Source organism: Canis aureus, chromosome 3, assembly GCF_053574225.1.
Source record: "Canis aureus isolate CA01 chromosome 3, VMU_Caureus_v.1.0, whole genome shotgun sequence".
NCBI classification, from domain to species: Eukaryota; Metazoa; Chordata; class Mammalia; order Carnivora; family Canidae; genus Canis; species Canis aureus.
This window is the reverse complement of record NC_135613.1, coordinates 38,061,473-38,082,462: the sequence shown is the minus strand read 5'-3', so window position 1 is coordinate 38,082,462 and position 20,990 is coordinate 38,061,473. Positions and strand designations below refer to the sequence as shown.

The 20,990-nt window shown below is 46.6% G+C and overlaps 1 protein-coding gene and 1 long non-coding RNA gene across 3 annotated transcripts; one reads left to right on the top strand and one right to left on the bottom strand.

Annotated features, from left to right (window-relative positions):
- Positions 1-15,179: 15,179 nt before the first annotated feature.
- Positions 15,180-17,062, bottom strand: LOC144310685 (uncharacterized). 2 transcript variants are annotated; one of them, XR_013376348.1, is made up of 3 exons: positions 16,837-17,062; positions 16,042-16,184; positions 15,180-15,671 (listed from the first exon to the last, which is right to left on the bottom strand). It is a non-coding gene; the product is annotated as an uncharacterized LOC144310685 (long non-coding RNA). The 2 variants fall into 2 exon arrangements; XR_013376347.1 differs by lacking the exon at positions 16,837-17,062 and having other exon boundaries at positions 16,042-16,800.
- A 29-nt stretch (positions 17,063-17,091) lies between these two features.
- Positions 17,092-20,072, top strand: JUN (Jun proto-oncogene, AP-1 transcription factor subunit). The gene has a single exon (XM_077891971.1). It carries the CDS (start codon positions 18,208-18,210, stop codon positions 19,234-19,236), a length of 1,029 nt encoding a protein of 342 aa, XP_077748097.1. The 5' UTR covers positions 17,092-18,207; the 3' UTR covers positions 19,237-20,072.
- The last annotated feature ends 918 nt before the right edge of the window (positions 20,073-20,990 follow it).

The following is a 20,990-nucleotide window of genomic DNA, read 5'->3' as shown; positions in this document are numbered from 1 at the left end:
TTAAATAGATCTTAAAAAAAAGATATGGATGATGCCAGTGTCCAGTCTCCAGTGCTTAAAAGCCACAAGAGAGCTTCCCATACAGTAGACACTTCAACTGACCAGTGGAGAACAGAAGATCTTTTAATGGAATTGACCTAGTACAGAGCCCATAGAAAAAGTTCTCAATAACTGATCACTGGTGATGGTTCTTCCCTGCCCTTCCTCTGCCCAGAATGCCCTTCCCAAACCACCCTCTTCTCCCAGTATCAGCATTTATATCCTTTGTATTATAGTCTCTCTTTACAGCAGCCCTTTCTGATCATCCCCTTTAAGAAGACCCTCCATTTTTCTTCTTTAAAACCAGAAGTGTATAGATATCTCCTGGTCTCTATACAGTCTATAGAAGATTGTCTCCCAACTCCTCCATCAGGTATCATTCACATATTCTGCAAGCTACACCACAGGAAAAACATAGTTTCAGGCTACAGGCAATTCCCACCTGCTTGTTTGTTTTTTTTTTTTTTTTCACTCATAACACTTGCTGATTATGGTGATTTCATATTAATTTAATTACTATCTATATAGAGCCACTACAATACTAGTTGATATTTATTGGGCACATACTGGGTTAGGTACTTATCAATTCATTTAACATCCGTAACAAGCCTCTGAAACAGGTTCTATTGTGAACCTTATTTTACAGATGAGGAAACAGATTCAGAGAGGAATTTGACCAAGTTCACATAGCGTGTCAAGGACAGATCCAGATATCAGAGCCAGACAATCTGGCTTCAGAGGTTAAGTACTTAATCTCTAGGCAATCTAGAAGCACCATGAGGGCAGATTCCATGTCAGTTTTGCCCACCGCTTCATTCCCAAGACCTTGTATAATGGGTGGTATGGGATAGTGCTTCAATCAATATTTGCCAAAAGAATGAAAAGAAGGGAGGGAGGAGGGGGAAAGAGGGAGAGAAGGAGGAGCACTGAGGAAGAAGATATGCCACTAGCCCATACATGTTCTCCCATATGTAAAGTAGGGCTGGGACCCACTGAGGAGTCCTTGCCTCACTTGGGAGCAACAGAGATACTGGAGGTAGAGCTGAATGAGACACTGTCCCTGTCCTGGTAGAGTGCCTGCATCCTCATCTCAAGGTCATTGGTCCCTTGGTTCTGATGCTCTCAGGAGAGCCCAGGAACCGCCTCCATGGGTCCAAGGCCCTTCCATAAAAGGGGATTCAGCTCCAATGCAACCATTCTGCTCCAAGGCTCCTGTGCAGGCCCTCAGAGCTCATCAGTGAATATGACAGATCCCTCTCTCCAGGAGTCACTGGCTAGTGAGGAAGAGGAACCCTAGAACCAAGAAGAGGAGGGGGAAGTACACCAGTCAGGCTGGGAAAGGAGGGAAGTCTTCTGCCTCTAGGAGGCTCTGCTTGTTCAGCTCATGAAGTCCAGGACTCGGACAGGCTCTTGGTGGAGAACTGCATTTCTTGCCCTCCACATCAGTGTATGGGGGCTGCCCATACATGATAGAGTGACATGTATGACTTGAAGACAAGCTAAGACTGATCACTAGAAGAATGAGAGTGGTATAACATGGAGAACATATAAGCCTCCTTTCACACTGATTTTTCCCAGGATTCTTAGCATTTTGTTCCAATGAGGAACAGCAGCAGAGCAGAAACTGTCCTACACGGGGGAATATGATTGCCTCAGAGGCATACAGAACTGGGGGTACTGGGCATAGAGCCCTTTCACCCTCCTGCTGGGCTATTTGCCTATATCCTCTTTCTCAAAGGAGCTTATTGCACGGTATGCTCCCATCTTCAAGCACCTGCCCTTACCGCCATAACTCGGCAGCCTCCTCTCCCCCTCATGCCTTCCATCAAGCAACCTTCACCCATTTAAAATTGGTCAAGTCCTATATTTGCCATATTTGCCTAGTGTGTGGGTGTGTATTTATTTGTTTAGTCAAAATTTAACAGATCTTTTTAGCTCTATCATTGCTATTAGGATACTTAGCGTTTTATCTTAGCATTGTGGTTACAATACTGCCCAGGTTTTCCATTGTCTGCCTTAACCTTATTTTTGCAAAAAGCCCTGTTATTTTTTAATGTACAATTCTACAGAACACAAAGCTTTGCAGGAACTTAATGCCACACTGTAGCAGAAATGCCCCTAGCAGAGCACCAAAGGCTTTTCTACCTGTTACTATGGCATTCCTTACCCAAGTTCTATAAAGTAGGGGTAAATGGCAATTACCACCCTCATTTTCAGAAGAGAGAACTGAGGCTCAGAGATGTTTAGTGACTCATCCAAAAGTGATGAAACAGTTCTTGAATCCAAGTCTTGAAGTTCATTTACCCAGTTTTCACTGTACCCACAACATTTAGCACATTTCCCAGTGATATGGTAAACAATTGATCAGTAAGCTATTCAGGGAACAATTAATTCTGCCAACTGATCATTCAACTATCCAACAATATAGTCCATGAATGCCATTTTGGGGGGAAAAATGAGGGAAAGAAGAAGGTAGCTAAATTTTTTTGACTTCTACTATGAGCCAGGAATGACATGTGATGCTTTTTTAACATGAACACACATACACACACACTATGAGATAGCTGTTGTCATTCCATCTTATAGACAAGAAACTGATGTTCAACAATTTAAGAAAATTGCCCAAGATCATACTACTGGGAAAGGAATTTGTTGAGATTTGAATCCAAGTCCTCCTAATTCCAAAGCCCATACTTTTCCACTATATCAGTGGAGAACACCTCCTATAGAATAAGAGAATACTTGCAGTGGCACATGGATAAATATATTCATATTAATGACTATGTATTTATTTTTACAGCGGTCTAAATGTTTATGGCAAGGAATATTTGTTATCAACTTCTGATTGTAAGACATCATCTCCTATAAAAATATCTTTAACGTTTAAGAAAATAAATCTCTTTAACGAAAAATATTAAGAAAATTAATTTTAGATCTGTAAGCAGACATAGCAAAATGGAAAAAGCAGTGGGTAAATAACTGAAACTTGAACACAACTCTTAATCCTAACAAAACCCTTAATAAAACATTTTCTTTATGCACTTGATTCCCATGAGCTAGATCAGCAGATATTGTCTAAATTACCTTGAGTAGAAAGGAAATTAAAATAGGTGTGATTCCCTGGCCAGTGTATTCAGGAATTTAACATGGTACTCTTTATTTCAGTGTCTATGCCAATTGGTGTTTTCTTCACAGGACTCAGAGGTAGGTGGTCTAAGAAGTGCCTGGGTTCTCATATGACAGAGGAAGCAGGAGAGAAAGAAGACAATATATATTTTAAAGAGAGTAATGGCAGTTTCAGGGCCAAGTGAATATTCCCAAATGATCCATACACTTGATGTTTGTGTTATACAGAGATAAAAGTAAAAGGCCCCGGGTCCACTCTAGACACCTGGGTTTCAATCCCATCTTAGCCACTAATCTAATATGACACTCAGGTAAGTGACAGCTGAGAGGTCCACTGTCCCCACTGGCTAAATGAAGGAATTTTGATTTCTATAACCACTTTCCAGCAATGTGAGACACACCCAATCAAGAATAACTATAATTGGCAAAAGCAGCTGTCCCTGTAAGTTAGAAGGCACCTGCCTACCACGGGCAGCAGAACCCTTCCTGCTCTAAGAATCTATGATTTCATGATTTAAGCTCCTTGCACTGCAGATGGCCACACAAGTAGCAGGGATGCATACAGAGGGCCATTAAAGTCTCTGAATTATGCTTTGTCTGTCACACCAAAGGCCACATAAGCCAGGTTGGTGTAAACGCCTACCTGTCCTTCTAGGCAATGAGTATCCTGGTTAATTAAATGTCCTTGTTACTATCACTATGCTCATCATAATTGTAAATATAGAGTTTGTATTCTTAAGAAATTCTTAATGCAACTTTGTAATATATTGAACACAATTTAAACTATCCTGGCTAAGAAACTGTGGAAGGAGCCATGATGTCCTTTGACAGAAGAATGGATAAAGAAGATGTGTGTGTGTGTGTGTGTGTGTGTGTGTGTGTGTATACACACACACACACACACACACACACAATAGAATATTACTCAATCATCAGAAAGGATGAATACTACCATTTACATCGATATGGATAGAACTGGAGGGTATTATGCTAAGTGAAATAAGTCAATCAGAGAAAGGCAATTATCATATGGTCTCAATCATTTATGGAATATAACATATAGTGAAAGAGACCATAAGGGAGAGGAGGGCAACTGAGTGGGGAAAAATTAGAGATGAGAGGCTCCTAACTCTTGGAAACAAATAAAGGGTTGCAGAAGGGGAAGAAGGTGGGGGGGATGGAGAACTGGGTGATGGGCATTAAGGAGGGCTCCTGATGGGATAAGCACTGGGTGCTTGCTATACTATATGTTGGCAAATTGAATTTAAGTAAAATTTTTAAAAATAATAAATAAAAATTTTTAAAAAATAAACTATCCTGGCTAAGCACTCTCTTTTCCTCACCTTATTGTTATTTTTATGACTTACAAAGCAACGAATGTGGGTTGTAGTAGATGACTATACAGCAAACTTTCCCCATCTCCTTCCACACCCTCTCGGACCTCCCCACTCCACTGATATTGGACTTGGCCATGTGACTTGCTTTCACTAATAGAAGGTAGGCAAAAATGACAGTATACCGGTTATAAGCCTAGGCTTTAAAAAGCTTCCCACGTTTCCATTTGCCCCAACCTTTGCCATGAGAAGAACAGATCTCTGGTAGATCCTCCCTCTACAGGATGCATTCCAGAAAAAGACACATCAAGTGGACCTGTATTTGACCCTCAACCTTATTTCTTCAGGATGTATATGAACACACGTGACACAGCACTCATGTCAGCAGTTCCAGGAAAAGCCACCATCACCACTCAGAAAACTGCAGGGGAGGCACGTGTGGTGGCAAGAAAAAACCATGACCAGGACCTTAGGAAGTGTATGCCGCCTCAACCAACCTGCAAACCAATAAGCAGAAAAGGCAATACTTAACCTTATATAGCATTCTGATCTTGTGGTAGTTTTTTTTTTTTTTTTTCATGACAAAAGCTGATTAACCCACCTATTGTGCCCAGTAAAAGTTTACAGAAATCACATACTTTTAAAAGTAAGGACAATCTCTTTATCCCACCCCCAATGAAAGTAGCTGATGATAATCATTCAATACGTAACTTTCTACTCCTTTCTCTGGTTTCTCCAAGGATTAAGTGAGCAAATGCATGTAAAAAGCACTTAGCACAGTGATGGGCATATGATGTAGGCACTCATTAAACATTAGGTGTTGTTATTATATTCTAGTGCAAACAAATATACTCAGGTATAGGGTTTTTAAAAACATATGCACAAATGAGACCATGCTATCCACATTACTCTGCAACTTGCTTTCTTCATGTAACATACGTATTTTTTTCTTTATGTCCACTCATCTTTTTAAGGGCATTTAACTTACTTTTTAAATTAGCTATATGATATCCCATGGCTTAACAATACCAGAATATATTTTACCTATTTCCATTTTGTAGATGAAGAAACTAACACTGAGAGAGCTGAAGTGTTTGTCAAAATATTTGCAGCTTCTCCTTGTCAAGCCCTGAGACACACTCTGGCCAATCAAAGGTGAGTGGAAGTGACAGGTGAGTCAAATTTTAAAAGTAATTTCGTGGTATTACCTCTCTCTCTTCCTTATAACACACACACAGCAGCAATATTTCAGACAGGGGAGCTGCTACTTCAGACTGAGTTTCAGAGAAAGAGCTAAGGCCTAAATCATGATGAAAATGTAACATGCACATGAAAATTAACTCATTTGTTCTAAGACTCTGAGATTTGGGAGACGGTTTGTTACCACAATATAATTTAGAGAACATTAATACAGTATTTTAAGACTTTCAAGTGTTTGGATGTTCATTGTAAATATTCACCATCCACTGGTTTGGCCAAGCATCAATAAGCTCATTAAACAAGATGTGGGTTGACAGAATAATGGGAAACAATCTCTTCCTTAACTTCATTTTTATTTTATTTTTTTTAAGATTTTATTTATTTATTCATAGAGATGCAGAGAGAGAGAGAGAGAGAGTGAGAGGCAGAGACACAGGCAGAGGGAGAAGCAGGCTCCATGCAGAGAGCCTGACGTGGGACTCGATCCAGGGTCTCCAGATCACGCCCTGGGCTGCAGGCAGCGCTAAACCGCTGCGCCACCGGGGCTGCCCCCAACTTCATTTTTAAAAATTATCAGTAGCCTTCTCCCCTACTGCCAAATCGTTAGGCAAAGAACATGATGGTATCACAGAAAAAACAAGTCTAATGATGTAGTCCAGTAGGTTGAGGACATCCTTTGTGTGTGGGAAGGCTCTTAGGTAGGTCAGCATCATGAAAGCATTGACCCATTTTCTCCAGGTTGCAAACTACATAGACACAAACATGCAACATGGCACTCATGTCAGCAGTTCCAAGAAAAGCCATCATCACTACCTAGTAAACAGCAGGGAAGGCAGGTGCAAGGAAGAGAAAGTAGACTGAATGGGATCTTAAGAAGGCTAATTCCAGACTCCCTGGGTACCAGCTCGGGACCTCTATTTGCTCAGAGGACTACTGTGAGGATCCAATGCGGGATAGCAGATATAGTCACAATGAATAAGGAAAAAAAAGCATTTATTTATTTTTTATTACACGTGTAATATATGTTTATTGTAGAACGTTTTAAATCAAAAAGAGAAACATAAGGAGGAAAATGGAAAATTACCCAAATATCACAACCGTTGGTATCTTGATGGTTAATAGAACATACTTCCTCCTAGGTAAATGTACACACACATAGCACAAGGCCTTCTGTATGCGTTTAAGTGTGTGCATAATTTATTACAAGTTCTTCCTCTCATGCTCATCCTCTCCATTCTTCCTTTCTAGTTTTCCTTTTGGTCCCTCCAAACATGTCCCACAGTCATACCCCATAGGCAGACCTTTGTTCATGCATTCTCTCGTCCTACAGTGCTCTTTCTCTCTCCACTGACCCCTCTTCTCCTGGCTACTCCTACTCATCGTCCTTCGGGTTTCCAATTTATTCATCACTTCCTTAGAGGACAATTCTCTGGCCACTTCCCTTGTTAGATGTCCCTTCTGTGTGCACCCAGAACATCCTGCTCCTCTTTCTCATAGATCATCATACTCCACTAGTCTTGTCCCCTTATTGTCTATTTTCCTTGCTTAAACTCCAGCTTGTGGGTAGGTACTGTAGCTTTTGTTCACCAATGTTTACCAGCAGCCAGCTCCTAGTAAATGCTCAAAAACTGATGAATGAGTAACATGGTCAACAAAATGTGCTACCTATATTTCTTCAGAAATCCCCAGAGTACCTGGAATTTCTCAATAAATCTCTAGTGAAAGATTAAATATAGAAGAGGATAGGGCAGCCCAGGTGGCTCAGCAGGTTAGCACCGCCTTCAGTCCAGGGCATGATCCTGGAGACCCAGGATCGAGTCCCACGTCAGGCTCCCTCCATGGAGCCTGTTTCTCCCTTGGCCTGTTTCTCCCTCTGCCTGTCTCTCTCTCTCTCTCTGTCTCTCTCTCTCTCTGTGTGTGTGTGTGTGTGTGTGTGTGTGCTCTGTGTGTGTGTGTGTCTCATGAGTAAATAAATAAAATCTTAAAACAAAAAAAAAAAAGAAGAGGCCATAGGACACGGCCTAACTTGAGTTTCACGTTTATTCTCTCACTGAGTATAACCTGCAGCACCAGTTGGAATAAGAAGACACTAGCAACTTGAACATATATGCTCTCAAATCTCAGTGGTTCAACACAATACAGTTGATTTCCCATTCAGGCCAAGTCTAGTGGTCAGTGGGCAATCTTCCATGTGGTCATTCAGAGACCCAGGCTCCTTCCATCTGTGGCTCTATCCTTCTCTATGTCCCTTACACTCAGCCAGGAGATGGAGAGAGATGGTTTTAGGAGCCAGGCCTGTACCTAGCACATGTTACTTTCACCCCCTCTGCATTGGCTAAACCTCAGCCACATAGCTACACTAGTTACAAATGAGGCCAGGAAATGTAATTTAGCTGTCCATACAGAAGGAAAAGGAGTTAGGTGAATGCTTTGCAGTTTTTCTGCCACAAATATTTGTCATATGTCAGAGTACAGAGAGTATCTTAAGTGATCCCAAGTGCAGGTAACTTTGGTTTATGAATACTTGTTGTCTTGACAGAAGAAATGTCCATCTAACCAACCCTGGACATAAGAAAACATTATCTCAGATTTTCACATTTTAAGAGTAATAAAGGGTCAATACCAGAATTGATAAACCACTAAGTTTGGTCACCACCCCCAGACAAATTCTAAAAGAGAATTTTTAAAGATAGTTTTTATGAACTTTGAAACCAAAATGATGATGAGCACAAGTTACTATGAGCTCACTAGGAATTATCGTAAACTAAGCCAGCATAGTGTCTGGCACATAGTAGACAACAAATATGTATTAAATAAATGGCCTTCAATTCTACTTTTAAGATCCAGATCACTAATAAGTATCTGTGACTTCAGAAATTTCTTCCTTAAATATTGCAGTTTTCCTCTCTCACTTCTAAACATTACCCTCGTTCTGACCTATAAATCTATAGAATAGGTCAACTCTCCCATGTGACATTTGCACAACCACTTGAAGACTTCTGTATATGCTCTCACAGCCACTTATTTTCTCCCTGGGTAAATAAATATGCCTGGTTCCTTCAACTCTTCTCCATAGGACATAGTTTTGGGCTTCTCAGTGTCTGACCCTCTCTGAGATTTGATGGGCCAAAACCACGTTCTACATTTTCATGTCCACACTGCTCCTACTGAGGTCCAACCAACAGCATTCAGAACCATTGCCCAGCCCTGAGCATCACTAGTACACAAGTAGTGAAGATGCTGCCAAAGGGATTCCTGCACTGGGAAAGAGGCAGGACTTGAAGATGTCTTCCACTTTATGATCCTGGAAGTTCTGAATGCTGAGAAGACAACACTATAAGGATGATGGTGTGCACAACAATTACACAGTCCTCCTTGATCAAAACCTAGTCTGCGCATACTCTCCAATGACTCAGTTCACTTACTTATATTACAGTTTTCTTCATTTCTGCCTCTTGACTCCAGCTGTGATATGAATGCATATATCCAAGCTGACAATCTGGAGCAGGGAGGGGAAGCAGGTGGAGGGTGAGGAAGAGAGTGAAACATTCCAAAACTGGAAACCAGTCTTAAGCATATAAGAACAAATTTTGTGTGGAGAATTGATCCAAAAGAAGGACTTCCAAAAAAAAAAAAAAAAAAAAAGGAGGAGGACTTGCATGGCGGCTCGGATGTGTAACAAAGATTTAATGGGCAGCCTCTATGTGCCAAGTTCTGTACTAAATGGTGTGGATACAGTGAAGACCAAAGGATGCCTATCCTGCCCCTGGTGGGCAAAACAGATCTTCAGATAACACTTACACAAAGAAATATGGAATAGCAAATTTAGGTAAATTCTGTTGTTCACAAGGAAATCTCCATGTCCCTGCCTTCAGCTTTCCAGGAGGGACATTTGCTGGAGTACTTTCTTGTCCACTTTCTCCATGCCTTATTTCTTCCCCATGGGAAAGTTGAGGTTATTTGATTGCTCAAGTCAGAAGAAAGACCCAGCATGCCCACCCCAGCTATTGTTCTGTCTTTTAGAATCAATTTGTCCAGAGGATGTACATACTCACTGTCTATTTGGAAACAGCTTGCAAGGGCTCACCTTTGGCAGGGACCAGCAGATAAGTTCAATTCCAGGTAAAGCATTGGGAAGCCCATTGTGGTCTTGTGTCTGCCATACCATGCCATCTACCCTCTATCAGAACAACCCTGTGATCTCCATTCATCTGACTCCTATATCTAACTTCCAGCTGGTTCTGAGCTCAAGGGGGAAAGAAAAGAGTGTTACTTATTACATTTCTGAGTTCCCAACTGCTAGAAAGAAAAAAACAGACTTATGAGAAAGTGTAAGAGGGGAATCTAATTTCGATGGGGGAAGGGAGCAGTATGAAAGAAAGCCTCTTCAAGTGTTATGAAAGCCAACATCCAAAGGAAATAGAAATTGACCAAGGAACAGGGAAGAAGTAGGAGGGTGAGTATAAAGGTTCCTAGGCAAGAAATAGTTTCTCTTGTTCGAGGAGCGAAAGAAGTCCAGTGTGGGAGTCATTAGGGCTGGTTGTCACCAAATACTTGTAGCTCTCTGCCTTCCAAGCAAATAAGATTGCACTTTCTGGTCTCCTAGTGGCTGGGGGGTGGGAAGCGGGAGGCAGGAGGGGATGGACGGGACATGAGACTAGTTTGAACCAATGAATTGTGAGAAATGACATGTTACATTCTCTGGCAAAGGTACTTAACTGCCTGGCCAAGACCCTTCAAACTTTGCTTTCTGTCTACCACGAGATCTGTAATGTTCCTGAAAGTAGGTGCTACATTAGGCTGGGTCCCAGAGAAGGCAATGTGATCAGAGTCCCTGCCAACCCTTGATGGATATGGAACAGGAACAAGAAATAATTCTTTTTTTTTTTTTTTTTTGTCTTAAGTCACCAAGATTTTTGTTTGTTTCTTTTTACTGTAGTATAACCCAGGCTACCCTGATAGACTGACACCAGTATGACTACAAAAGACTTGCTGAGGTATGATAATGTGAGATCTTTTGGCCAAATAATTTGGGTTTTATCCCAAATCCAATAGGATGCTCTTAAGGAGGCTTCAGGAAAGGAGTCTGACATGTTCCAATTTTTATGTTTTAAAACAAAGTACTATTACTATTTGACTATTAAAATACCCCCTTGAGGGGCAGCCTGGGTGGCTCAGCGGTTTAGCGCCGCCTTCAGCCCAGGACCTGATCCTGGAGACCCAGGATCGAGTTCCACGTCAGGCTCCCTGCATGGAGCCTGCTTCTCCCTCTGCTTGTGTCTCTGCCTCTCTCTCTCTCTCTGTGTGTGTGTGTATGTGTCTCATGAATATATAAAATCCTTTTAAAAATAAATAAAATAAAATAAAATAAAATAAAATAAAATAAAATAAAATAAAATAAAATAAAATAAAATAAAATAGAATACTCCCTTGGGACACCTGGGTGGCTCAGCAGTTGAGCATCTGCTTTTGGCTCAGGGTGTGATTCCAGGGTCCCGGGATCGAGTCCCACATCAGGCTCCCTTGCATGGAGCCTGCTTCTCCCTCTGTCTCTGCCTTTCTCTGTGTTTCTCATGAATAAATAAATAAAATCTTTAAAAATAAAATGCCCCCCTTAATTTCACTATAGAAAAGGCTATTTTTTAAAAAATCATCAAGCATTTATTGAACACTTTCTATCCTCTCATGTGCCAGGCACTGCATTAAGCATTGGAGATACAAAAATGAATTAGAAAAAAATAACAAAAATATTTTAGAAATGAATTAGACACAGTTCCTGGATCTGGAGTCAGGGATGTAAGAAGATATCTGTGCGATAAACATTCTCTGCTTCAGGTGTGTGCCCAGTAGAGCCAAAGAAAATAATAACTATTTGAGGGTAGGGTGGGAGATGGGATAACAGAAATATGGGTCAGAGGGAGCAATTATTTGAGTGGGGTCCAGGAGCTTTCCAGGTGGCATTTTGATTAAGGATAAAATGAAATGGAAAGATAGAAAAAACACGAGAGGAATTGAAAATGTTTAGGGTAGCTGAGACCCTGTGTAGTTCAGGGTATGGTAGACTGAATTACTCTTTGCAAATACTTGCTGCCCAGTGCCACTGGTGTCAGGTTTGACAGCGCGAACTAATTTTAGCAGAAGCCTTTTGAGTACCATGCTCTTTTCTGTTTGCCATGACAATCAGCAATGTTTCAGAAAGGTTCCTAGAGAAATGATGATATTGTGTGAAACAGAGACACAGTCTACCCATAATGAGCATGCAGTCTGGATGAAAAATAAGTATTTGGTTGTCATCCAGTAAGATTTTTGGATTGCTACCATAGCATAACCTAGCTTATACATAGGTGTGCATTTCCAGCTCTTGACTTCCAGACACATAGTAGGATTGCATTTTCTTGCACCCTTTAAGTAAAACATGGTCACGTGATTTGTTTTTAACCAATAATTCGGACATACAACTAATGTGTGTCATTTCTGGAAGGAACCTTCATTGCCAAAGTGAATTCACCATGCTTTCTTTCTCCTATTGAGGTGATTGGGATGATTATGGAAGCATTCATCAAGGGTACTTTCTTCAGACTCAGTCTCTGAATGAGTACATTGAGCAGAGCCCCTCTGACCTTGAACGTGTAGTATGAGCAAGAATAAAGTTTTTTTCTTAAGACACTGAGATTTTAAAGATTTTATTTATTTACTTGAGATAGAGCATGCAATGGAGGGGTGGACAGAGTGAGAGGGAAAAAGAGAGAGGGAGATAAGCAGACTCCCCACTGAGTGTGGAGCCCTACACAGGGCTCGCTTGACATAGGGCTCCACACAGGGCTCCATACCAGGCTTGACATGGGGCTCAATCTCACAGTTGTGTGATCTCACAACCCTGAGATCGTGACCTGAGCCAAAATCAAGTTGGAGGTTTAACCGACTGAGCCACCCAAGCACCCCAAGCCACTGAGATTTTAGAACTGTTCAACATGGTGGCAAACCTAGCCCATCCTGATAGAAAATTAGAACCTAGACACATGGTAATGTAATGACAACAACAAATAAAAGTAAACATTTGTTTAGAAGGCAATAACTAAGAACACTTATCAGAAGCTAAAAGGATGGTGATCTATTTGGTGAATATGTCACCTGTGATAATGTAGAAGGTATATAATGAACTAAAGCAAGAGATTGTAAAAAAAAAAAAGAAGAAGAAATGTTAGTAGCCTGTGTTGGTAGCTATTGGATACACTTGGAAACTTATTACAAAAAAAGAGATGAGCTCATAGATTTGCCTAGTTGGTAAGCAGAAATGAATGGAAATAGGGACAATCTATAAATTCAGAGATTTGTAGGGTTAGAAGAGGCTACTGTTTCTCAGTGTCAACTAGTAAAATATAAAATTAAGATAGTTTTAGCAAAAATAAATAAACACATGCGAATTAAAATTAGCCTTGTAGTATGTATCAAGTCAAGGGTATGGTGTTGGTATGTTTATAACCTCTGGATAAATTAAGATATTATCCAGCATATGCTTTCAATTGGACAAAATGGCTTTGGAAAAAGGAGGAAAAGTGTCACTCTCCTACCAGAGCCCAGAAAACCCAAAGCACACAAAACCAAGTCAGAAGAAATAGGAGGGGAAGGGAAGGACAATGAAAAAGAGAGAGAGAGAGAGAGAGAGAGAGAGAAATACCAGCAGGTAAGAGAGCAAGAAAGCAAAGAAATACAGCAAAACATGAGGGAAAGAATTGGTGTGGCTATTAGTTCATGGAACGCCTGGAATCAAACAGATAAGAAGCCTACATTTTTATGAGAGTTGTACTGCCAAAAGCATATCAGCCTGGATTAAAGGACCATATTCAAGACTTAATATCACCATGTACCTCTCCCTATTTTAAAAAGCTTATTTTAAAACATATTTCAGTATGCCCACTTTAAATGTAGAAAAGGAAGACGTTCTCAGAGAGCAAAGCCAGAGGTTTTGGTTATGAAAAGCAATGGCCAGGGCAGCTACATGCTGGGGATAGAATCAGGGTCTAATCAGGGTGTTGGATGGGGGGATGGGAGTCCTCAACATGTCTGCTCAATGGACTGGTGTCTACTGTGGCTTCCCATCCCTTCACTTTCCAAACAACATGCCCACTGCAGTTAGCCTATCTCGGCCCCACTGCTACATGTGGAGGGTGCACAGGGTAGATGTCTTCCGTTTAGGGAAAGAGTCACATCTGGAGCTGATACAGTCTACTACGAATCACCCAGAACCTGGAAAGTGAGCTTAACACACTGCGACTCGATGGATCTTTAGGATTGTTCCCCCTGAGGAAAGAATGAGAAAATTCTGCCTGTGGGAAGACAGTAAGCCAAACATTTGGTGAACAGAAAGGAGACTGCTAGAGTCATTAGTGTTGTTCTCCAAATATTCCTGGCTCCTTCCCTTCAAGATACTGGGCAGGATTACAGAGATTTAAAATTAGGCATTGCCATGTGACTTGCTTTGGCCAATGATACATGAGAAGTGCAGTGTGTCACTTCCTGGTGGATGCCTCCAGAGCCAGTGAATAGTTTGCTGCCTTCTCTCCCCCCAGCCAAGACAGTAATGAGAAGCACGTGTCAAGGCGAAGCCATCTTCAGCCCAAGTCGTCAAGTGTCCACAGTGAGCAGAACTCCCCTGCAGACCCTGAGTGGGGGCATGTAGCATGAGCGCAAAATAGACTTCCCTGAGGTAAGCCACTGAGATGTCGGGCTTGTTTGTTAGAGCAGCATAGCCCAGCCTTTCCTGACTGATCCTGAAAGTGAGAGAGGAGGCAGGAGAGCAGAAGTGAGAGCATGAAAGGCCCTTCTCCCAGGCAGAGGCCTCCAAACTGTTTCCAGGTCATAAGGGGAAACCATGAAAGCTTCCAAGCAGGGGTGTTAACATGAACAGATCTGCTATTTTTTGGATAAAATATGCTATTTCTCAACATAAGGAGAAAATAAGCCTACTAAACCACATAAGGCAAAGAGAAACACACAGAACCCTTAGGCAAAATATATACGTATATATATACATATATATTGTATATATATGTGTGTGTGTGTGTATATATATATATATATATATACACACACACACACATATTCCTAAGTCTTGAAGTTTCTAAATACAGGAGCTCTGAAAGGAGGCTTGAAAGGAGTTCCAGAAAATCAGGCATGGTAATTTGTTCTATCCCACCATCCAAGTGCCATTCCCCTACAGACAACTAATACTTTACAAGAAAGTCTGCCAGAGCAGAGCAGAAACAAGGGAATGTAACAAACACCTGAGGTCAATTTTCAGCGGTCTGTGTGACCTGAGCAAGATTCTTAAGCTCCCTGGGGCCAGTTCCTCACACGTTTAAATCCAAATAAGAACACATGCAGCTCGAGATGGTCATAGGAAGAAAGAGCATATTTAAATTGCTCAGGTGAATGCCTGATTCGTGGTAGGTGTTTAATACACATTTATTTTTATTACCATTAACATTAAAAAAATTTATTAAGAACGTCAGCTCCCTGATTACAAAAGAAAAGGATTCAGGGCAACAGAATAGAGAATGTTCTCTCCTTGAGGAAAGTAACTGGATCTTGTCATCACCGTATTGCCAGTGGGATGGGGTGGGGCAGGGGGGAGCCACTCAGTTTTCCTTTGCTGCGGAAGGGAAAGAGAGGTGAGTGCGTGGGGTGAAGAAAAGTTGTCAAGATTTCCAACACTAGCGGCTGTTGGGCCACTGAGTCTGAACTCCCAAAGCCACAAATACCTTAAAGCTCTGGGCTGTAAACCCAAAGCTGGAGTCCCCAAGTTCAGAAGCTGAAAAGCCAGAATTAGAACCTTAAGAACCCACGTGGCTGCAGGTCCAACTCCAAACTCCAGTCCTCGAGGGATGCAGGGCCCGCGGAGGCGCTGACTCCTGAGCTTTTCCTTCATCTTCCTCCTCTCCCTGCACCTCACTGGAGTAAGTGCACCTGGTCCTGCCGAGTCACACTCAAATCCTGGCGTTCCAACGAGGCTCTGGGACACCCCCCCACACACCCCCCACACCCCCAGGAAGGGTCGGGCTGTTAGGACCACCTCCTGGTGCTGGAGGCGATGCCGCTACCCTAACCGAGCCCAGGGGGGTGGGTCTCCGCCGCGGCACTTGCAGACCTGCAGGAGCTCAGAGCTCAGCCACGTGTTCACTTCACGCCGTGGCAGCGCTGGGCCACGGCAGGAGCCACGATTCCCGGCTTCGGGATTCTTTCCGCCACACACTTCTGTCCCCAAGGCGTGCGGGGTAGTGGGGTGGGGGGGGGTGGGGGGGTGGAGGATAAAAGAACCACCGCAGAAAAGGGCGCCACTTACATGAGTCTAGCGCTTCCTAGAGGCCACCCGGGATATGGGCCCACCACCCGGCCGGGAGGGCAGCCGGTGTGAAATCCAGGTCCCACCCGGGACTCGCTGCGTGACTTATTCCTGAGTATCTGACACTCTCGGGACTGGTTTTCCTGTAAACAAATCAGGACTCGGAGGGTGTGGGGGTGTGTGCGCGCGCGCGTGTGGTTGCACGCTGTGCGGGGGCGTGCAGCAGACGATCGCCGGGGTTCCCCAAGTTTCGGATTCCCTACACGCTCATTCACAACTGGAAGCTGAGCTGCCCCCTAATTCCACCCCCTAGGAGAGAAATTTCCCCCGCGGGCAGAACTGTGAACCCTCGCACCCCTTTTCCCTCGGCCTGCAGGGTGCGCTGCGGGTGCGGGGGGTGGGGGGCTGCAGCGCGGACCGAGCTGGGCACCCAGTCTGGAGCAGTGCAGGCCCCTGGGCGGCCGGCGCCGCGGGACAGCAGCGCGGGCGGCCGCTGGTGAACTTGACCGGGACACAAACTTCGCGGCGTCCTCAACGGGGGGCGGGAGGGGGCGCGCTCGCGAGACCGGCCCCAAACGGACGCCCGCTTTCCCCGGCCCGCACAGGGGACTTAAGGGAGCCACCTTAAGGGCGGTGCTCCCGCCCCCCGGAAGTGCGGGGGGGCGGGGGGGCGGGGGACGCCGGCCCGGAGCTCGGCCTGCAGCCGCGGCAGGCGGCGCGGCGCCCGCGGAGGACCTCGAGCGCCCCGGGTGGTGCACCCCTCCCCGCACCCCGCGCGCCCTCGGCCCCGGGCACCTGGCCGGGTCCCCGCGCCTTCCCGCCAGCGCCCTGAACTGGAGCCCGCCCGGGCCGCGGGAGCCCGCGTCCGCCCGCGTCCGCCCGCGTCCGCCCGGCTCGCGGCAGCCGCCGTCACCCGACAGTCAAATCCCAAGACGTCAGCCCACAATGCACCGGGCGGGCCGGGAAAGACGCGCGGCGGAGGAGACGGGGGCAGAGCCGGGCGCGAGCCGCGCGGGAGGGGGAGGGGGGAGGGGGAGGGGGAGGGGGAGGAGGAGAAAGAAGGGCCCAACTGTAGGAGGGCAGCGGAGCATTACCTCATCCCGTGAGCCTCCGCGGGGCCGGAGAAGAATCTTCTAGGGTGGGGTCTCCATGGCGACGGGCGGGCCCGCCCCCTGGAGAGCGACGCGAGCCAATGGGAAGGCCTTGGGGTGACATCATGGGCTATTTTTAGGGGTTGACTGGTAGCAGATAAGTGTTGAGCTCCGGCTGGATAAGGGCTCAGAGTTGCACTGAGTGTGGCTGAGGCGGCGAGGTGGGAGTGGAGGAGCGCGGGCTCGGGGAGGCGGGCGGCCGCGGGCAGGCGAGACGGCCGGAGAGTCCGGGCTGCAAAATCCGCTTTCCGTTTTGCATTTTCCTCGCCGACTGGCCGGAGCTAGCGCCTGTGGCTCCCGGGCTGGTGTTTCGGGGAGCGCCCGGAGAACCCCCTTCTCCAGCCGCCCCCGGGAGGAGAGCCCCGCCGCCCGGGAGCCGTGACAGCGCGGAGAGCGGCGACAGTCCGTCCGCGCAAGTGCAGAGAGTGGCTGCGGCGGCTCAGAACTTTCCTGGCCGGGAGCACAGGGGACGAGTGGCCCGGGTCCCGGAGCGAACTTTTGCAAAGCTCTGCCGCGCCTGAGGCTGCGGCGGCGGCGGCGGCGGCGGCGGCGGCGGCCGGGACGAGAGAGGCGGCGGCGGAGCGAGGAGACCGCGGAGGGACGTGCGCTCGGCGCCCCTCGCCCCGGTGGCTGAACTTGGGCGAGCGCGAGCCGCGGCTGCCCGGCGCCCCCTCCCCCTGTCGCCGCGGGGGCGGGCCCGCGGGCCCCCGGGAGCCGCCGCGCCCCGAGAGCGCCCCGAGCGCGCCCCGTGGGTGACCGCGACTTTTCCCCGAGGCGGGCAGCGCGCGCGCCAGCTGACCCAGGAGGAGCGCGGCGGCGGCCGGAGCCGGTGAGCGGGGCGCGGGGGGAGGACCGCCGGCGGGAGCGCGCGCCCCTCCAGAAACTTTCCTCCAGCCCAGGGCCGCCCCCCCCACCCGGGAGGCGCGGGGGTCCCCCGCTCGCCAGCGCGCTGTTGCGGCCCCGAAACTTCTGCGCGCAGCCCAAAGTAACCCCGCGCGAAGTGACGGACTGTTCTATGACTGCAAAGATGGAAACGACCTTCTACGACGATGCCCTCAACGCCTCGTTCCTGCAGTCCGAGAGCGGCGCCTACGGCTACAGTAACCCCAAGATCCTGAAGCAGAGCATGACCCTGAACCTGGCCGACCCGGTGGGCAGCCTGAAGCCGCACCTCCGGGCCAAGAACTCGGACCTGCTCACCTCGCCCGACGTGGGGCTGCTCAAGCTGGCCTCGCCCGAGCTGGAGCGCCTGATCATCCAGTCCAGCAACGGGCACATCACCACCACGCCGACCCCCACGCAGTTCCTGTGCCCCAAGAACGTGACGGACGAGCAGGAGGGCTTCGCCGAGGGCTTCGTGCGCGCCCTGGCCGAGCTGCACAGCCAGAACACGCTGCCCAGCGTCACGTCGGCGGCGCAGCCGGTCAGCGGCGCGGGCATGGTGGCCCCGGCGGTGGCCTCCGCGGCGGGCGGCGGCGGCGGCGGCGGCGGCGGCTTCAGCGCGGGCCTGCACAGCGAGCCGCCGGTCTACGCCAACCTCAGCAACTTCAACCCGGGCGCGCTGAGCAGCGGCGGCGGGGCGCCCTCCTACGGCGCGGCCGGCCTGGCCTTTCCCGCGCAGCCCCAGCAGCAGCAGCAGCCGCAGCAGCCGCAGCAGCCCCCGCAAGCGCCGCACCACCTGCCCCAGCAGCTCCCCGTGCAGCACCCGCGCCTGCAGGCCCTGAAGGAGGAGCCGCAGACGGTGCCCGAGATGCCCGGGGAGACGCCGCCCCTGTCCCCCATCGACATGGAGTCGCAAGAGAGGATCAAGGCCGAGAGGAAGCGCATGAGGAACCGCATAGCTGCCTCCAAGTGCCGGAAAAGGAAGCTGGAGAGGATCGCCCGGCTGGAGGAAAAAGTGAAAACCTTGAAAGCGCAGAACTCGGAGCTGGCGTCCACGGCCAACATGCTCAGGGAACAGGTGGCACAGCTTAAACAGAAAGTCATGAATCACGTTAACAGTGGGTGCCAGCTCATGCTAACGCAGCAGTTGCAAACGTTTTGAGGACAGACTGTCGGGGGCTTGAGGGGCAACCGAGAGAGAGGAGAGAGAGAGAGAGAGAGAGGAGAAAAAAAAAAAAAAAACCACACACACACACAGAGAGCGAGAGCGAGAGAACTTGAGAACTTGACAAGTTGCAAGAGAGAGCGAGAGAGACAAGAAGTGTCCAAGGACTAAAGCCAAGGGTATCCAAGTTGGACTGGGCGGCGTCCTGACGGCGCCCCCAGTGTGCACGAGTGGGAAGGACTTGGCGCGCCCTCCCCTGGCACGGGGCCAGGGAGCGGCTGCCCGCGGGCTGCCCCGCTTTGCGGACGGGCTGTCCCCGCGCGAACAGAACGTTAGACTTTTCTTTAACATTGACCAAGAACTGCATGGACCTAACATTCGATCTCATTCAGTATTAAAGGGGTGGGGGGGGGAGGGAGGGGGAAGGGTTCCAAACTGCAATAGCGACTGTAGATTGCTTCTGTAGTACTCCTTAAGAACACAAAGGGGAGGAGGGGGGGTGTTGGGGGAGGGGAGGCGGGAGGGAGGTTTGTGAGAGCGAGGCTGAGCCTGCAGATGAACTCTTTTCTGGCCTGCCTTCCTTAACTGTGTATGTACATATATATATTTTTTAATTTGATGAAAGCTGATTACTGTCAATAAACAGCTTCATGCCTTTGTAAGTTATTTCATGTTTGTTTGTTTGGGTGTCCCGCCCAGTGTTGTTTGTAAATAAGAGATTTGGAGCACTCTGAGTTTACCATTTGTAATAAAGTATATAATTTTTTTATGTTTTGTTCCTGAGAATTCCAGAAAGGATATTTAAGAAAATACAATAAAATATTGGAAAAGTACCCCTCCCACAACCTCTTTTCTGCATCATCTGCGGATTAACCTATCTAGGTGGAGTTGAAAGAGTGAAGAGTGTCAACTAAGACCACTCTCAGTGCTGCTTACTGATGTATAGCAGTGAAAACTATTCTCTACTGGACTGGAGAATTAACTGTAGCTGATGCTCTCCTCAGCTTCTACTCTTCCCTCCCCCCCCCCAACCATCCATATAGAGTCACTTACAAAAGGTAGTGTGGCCCTTCAGAAGGCTGAGGGAAGGGAGGTTATGGTGGACGGGGAAGACAGTCCACGGGGAAGTCAAACCATTTAAAGTCCGGATTATACCAAGTGGCATGTGCTGTGACCATTTACGACATTAGCAGAAATTTTAAGAGTAGTTGTTCATCCTCAAATCAGGAAGAGTGGCAGATTTTTACAAAAGATGTATCCTTCCAATTTGGAATCTTTTAACAATCCCTAGATAAAAAAGATGGTCTTTGCTTATGAATATTTATAACAGCATTCTTGTCACAATAAACGTATTCAAATACCAATAACAGATCTTGAATTCCTTTCCCTTTACTACTTTTTTCTTCCCAAGCTCTACACTGAAGCTTTTCTTTTCAGTTGCTGGGGTTAACATTACTGCCATCTGAAGTTACTGGGTAATTAAGAAGCAAAGAATTTAGGAAGAGTCAACACAGAATTTGCAATCTGGATGAAAGATTCTCCCCGTTTCATTAATATTCTCTCTCTCTCTCTCTCTCTCTCTCTCTTCCCCCCCCTCCTTCATTCCCATCTTCTCTCTCTCTGAAATAATCACCCATACTTAGACAAATTACCACTATAGCAATTTACCATTTGGGATTCTTCTATAGTTTATTTCTTTATTTGTTTCTAAAATAATCAACCTTGTTTAAGTTATTATTACAGAAAAAGCC

Bases quoted from the DNA above. Each gene is read 5' to 3' on its own strand.
- JUN (XM_077891971.1), top strand. From the start codon at position 18,208: ATGACTGCAAAGATGGAAACGACCTTCTACGACGATGCCCTCAACGCC.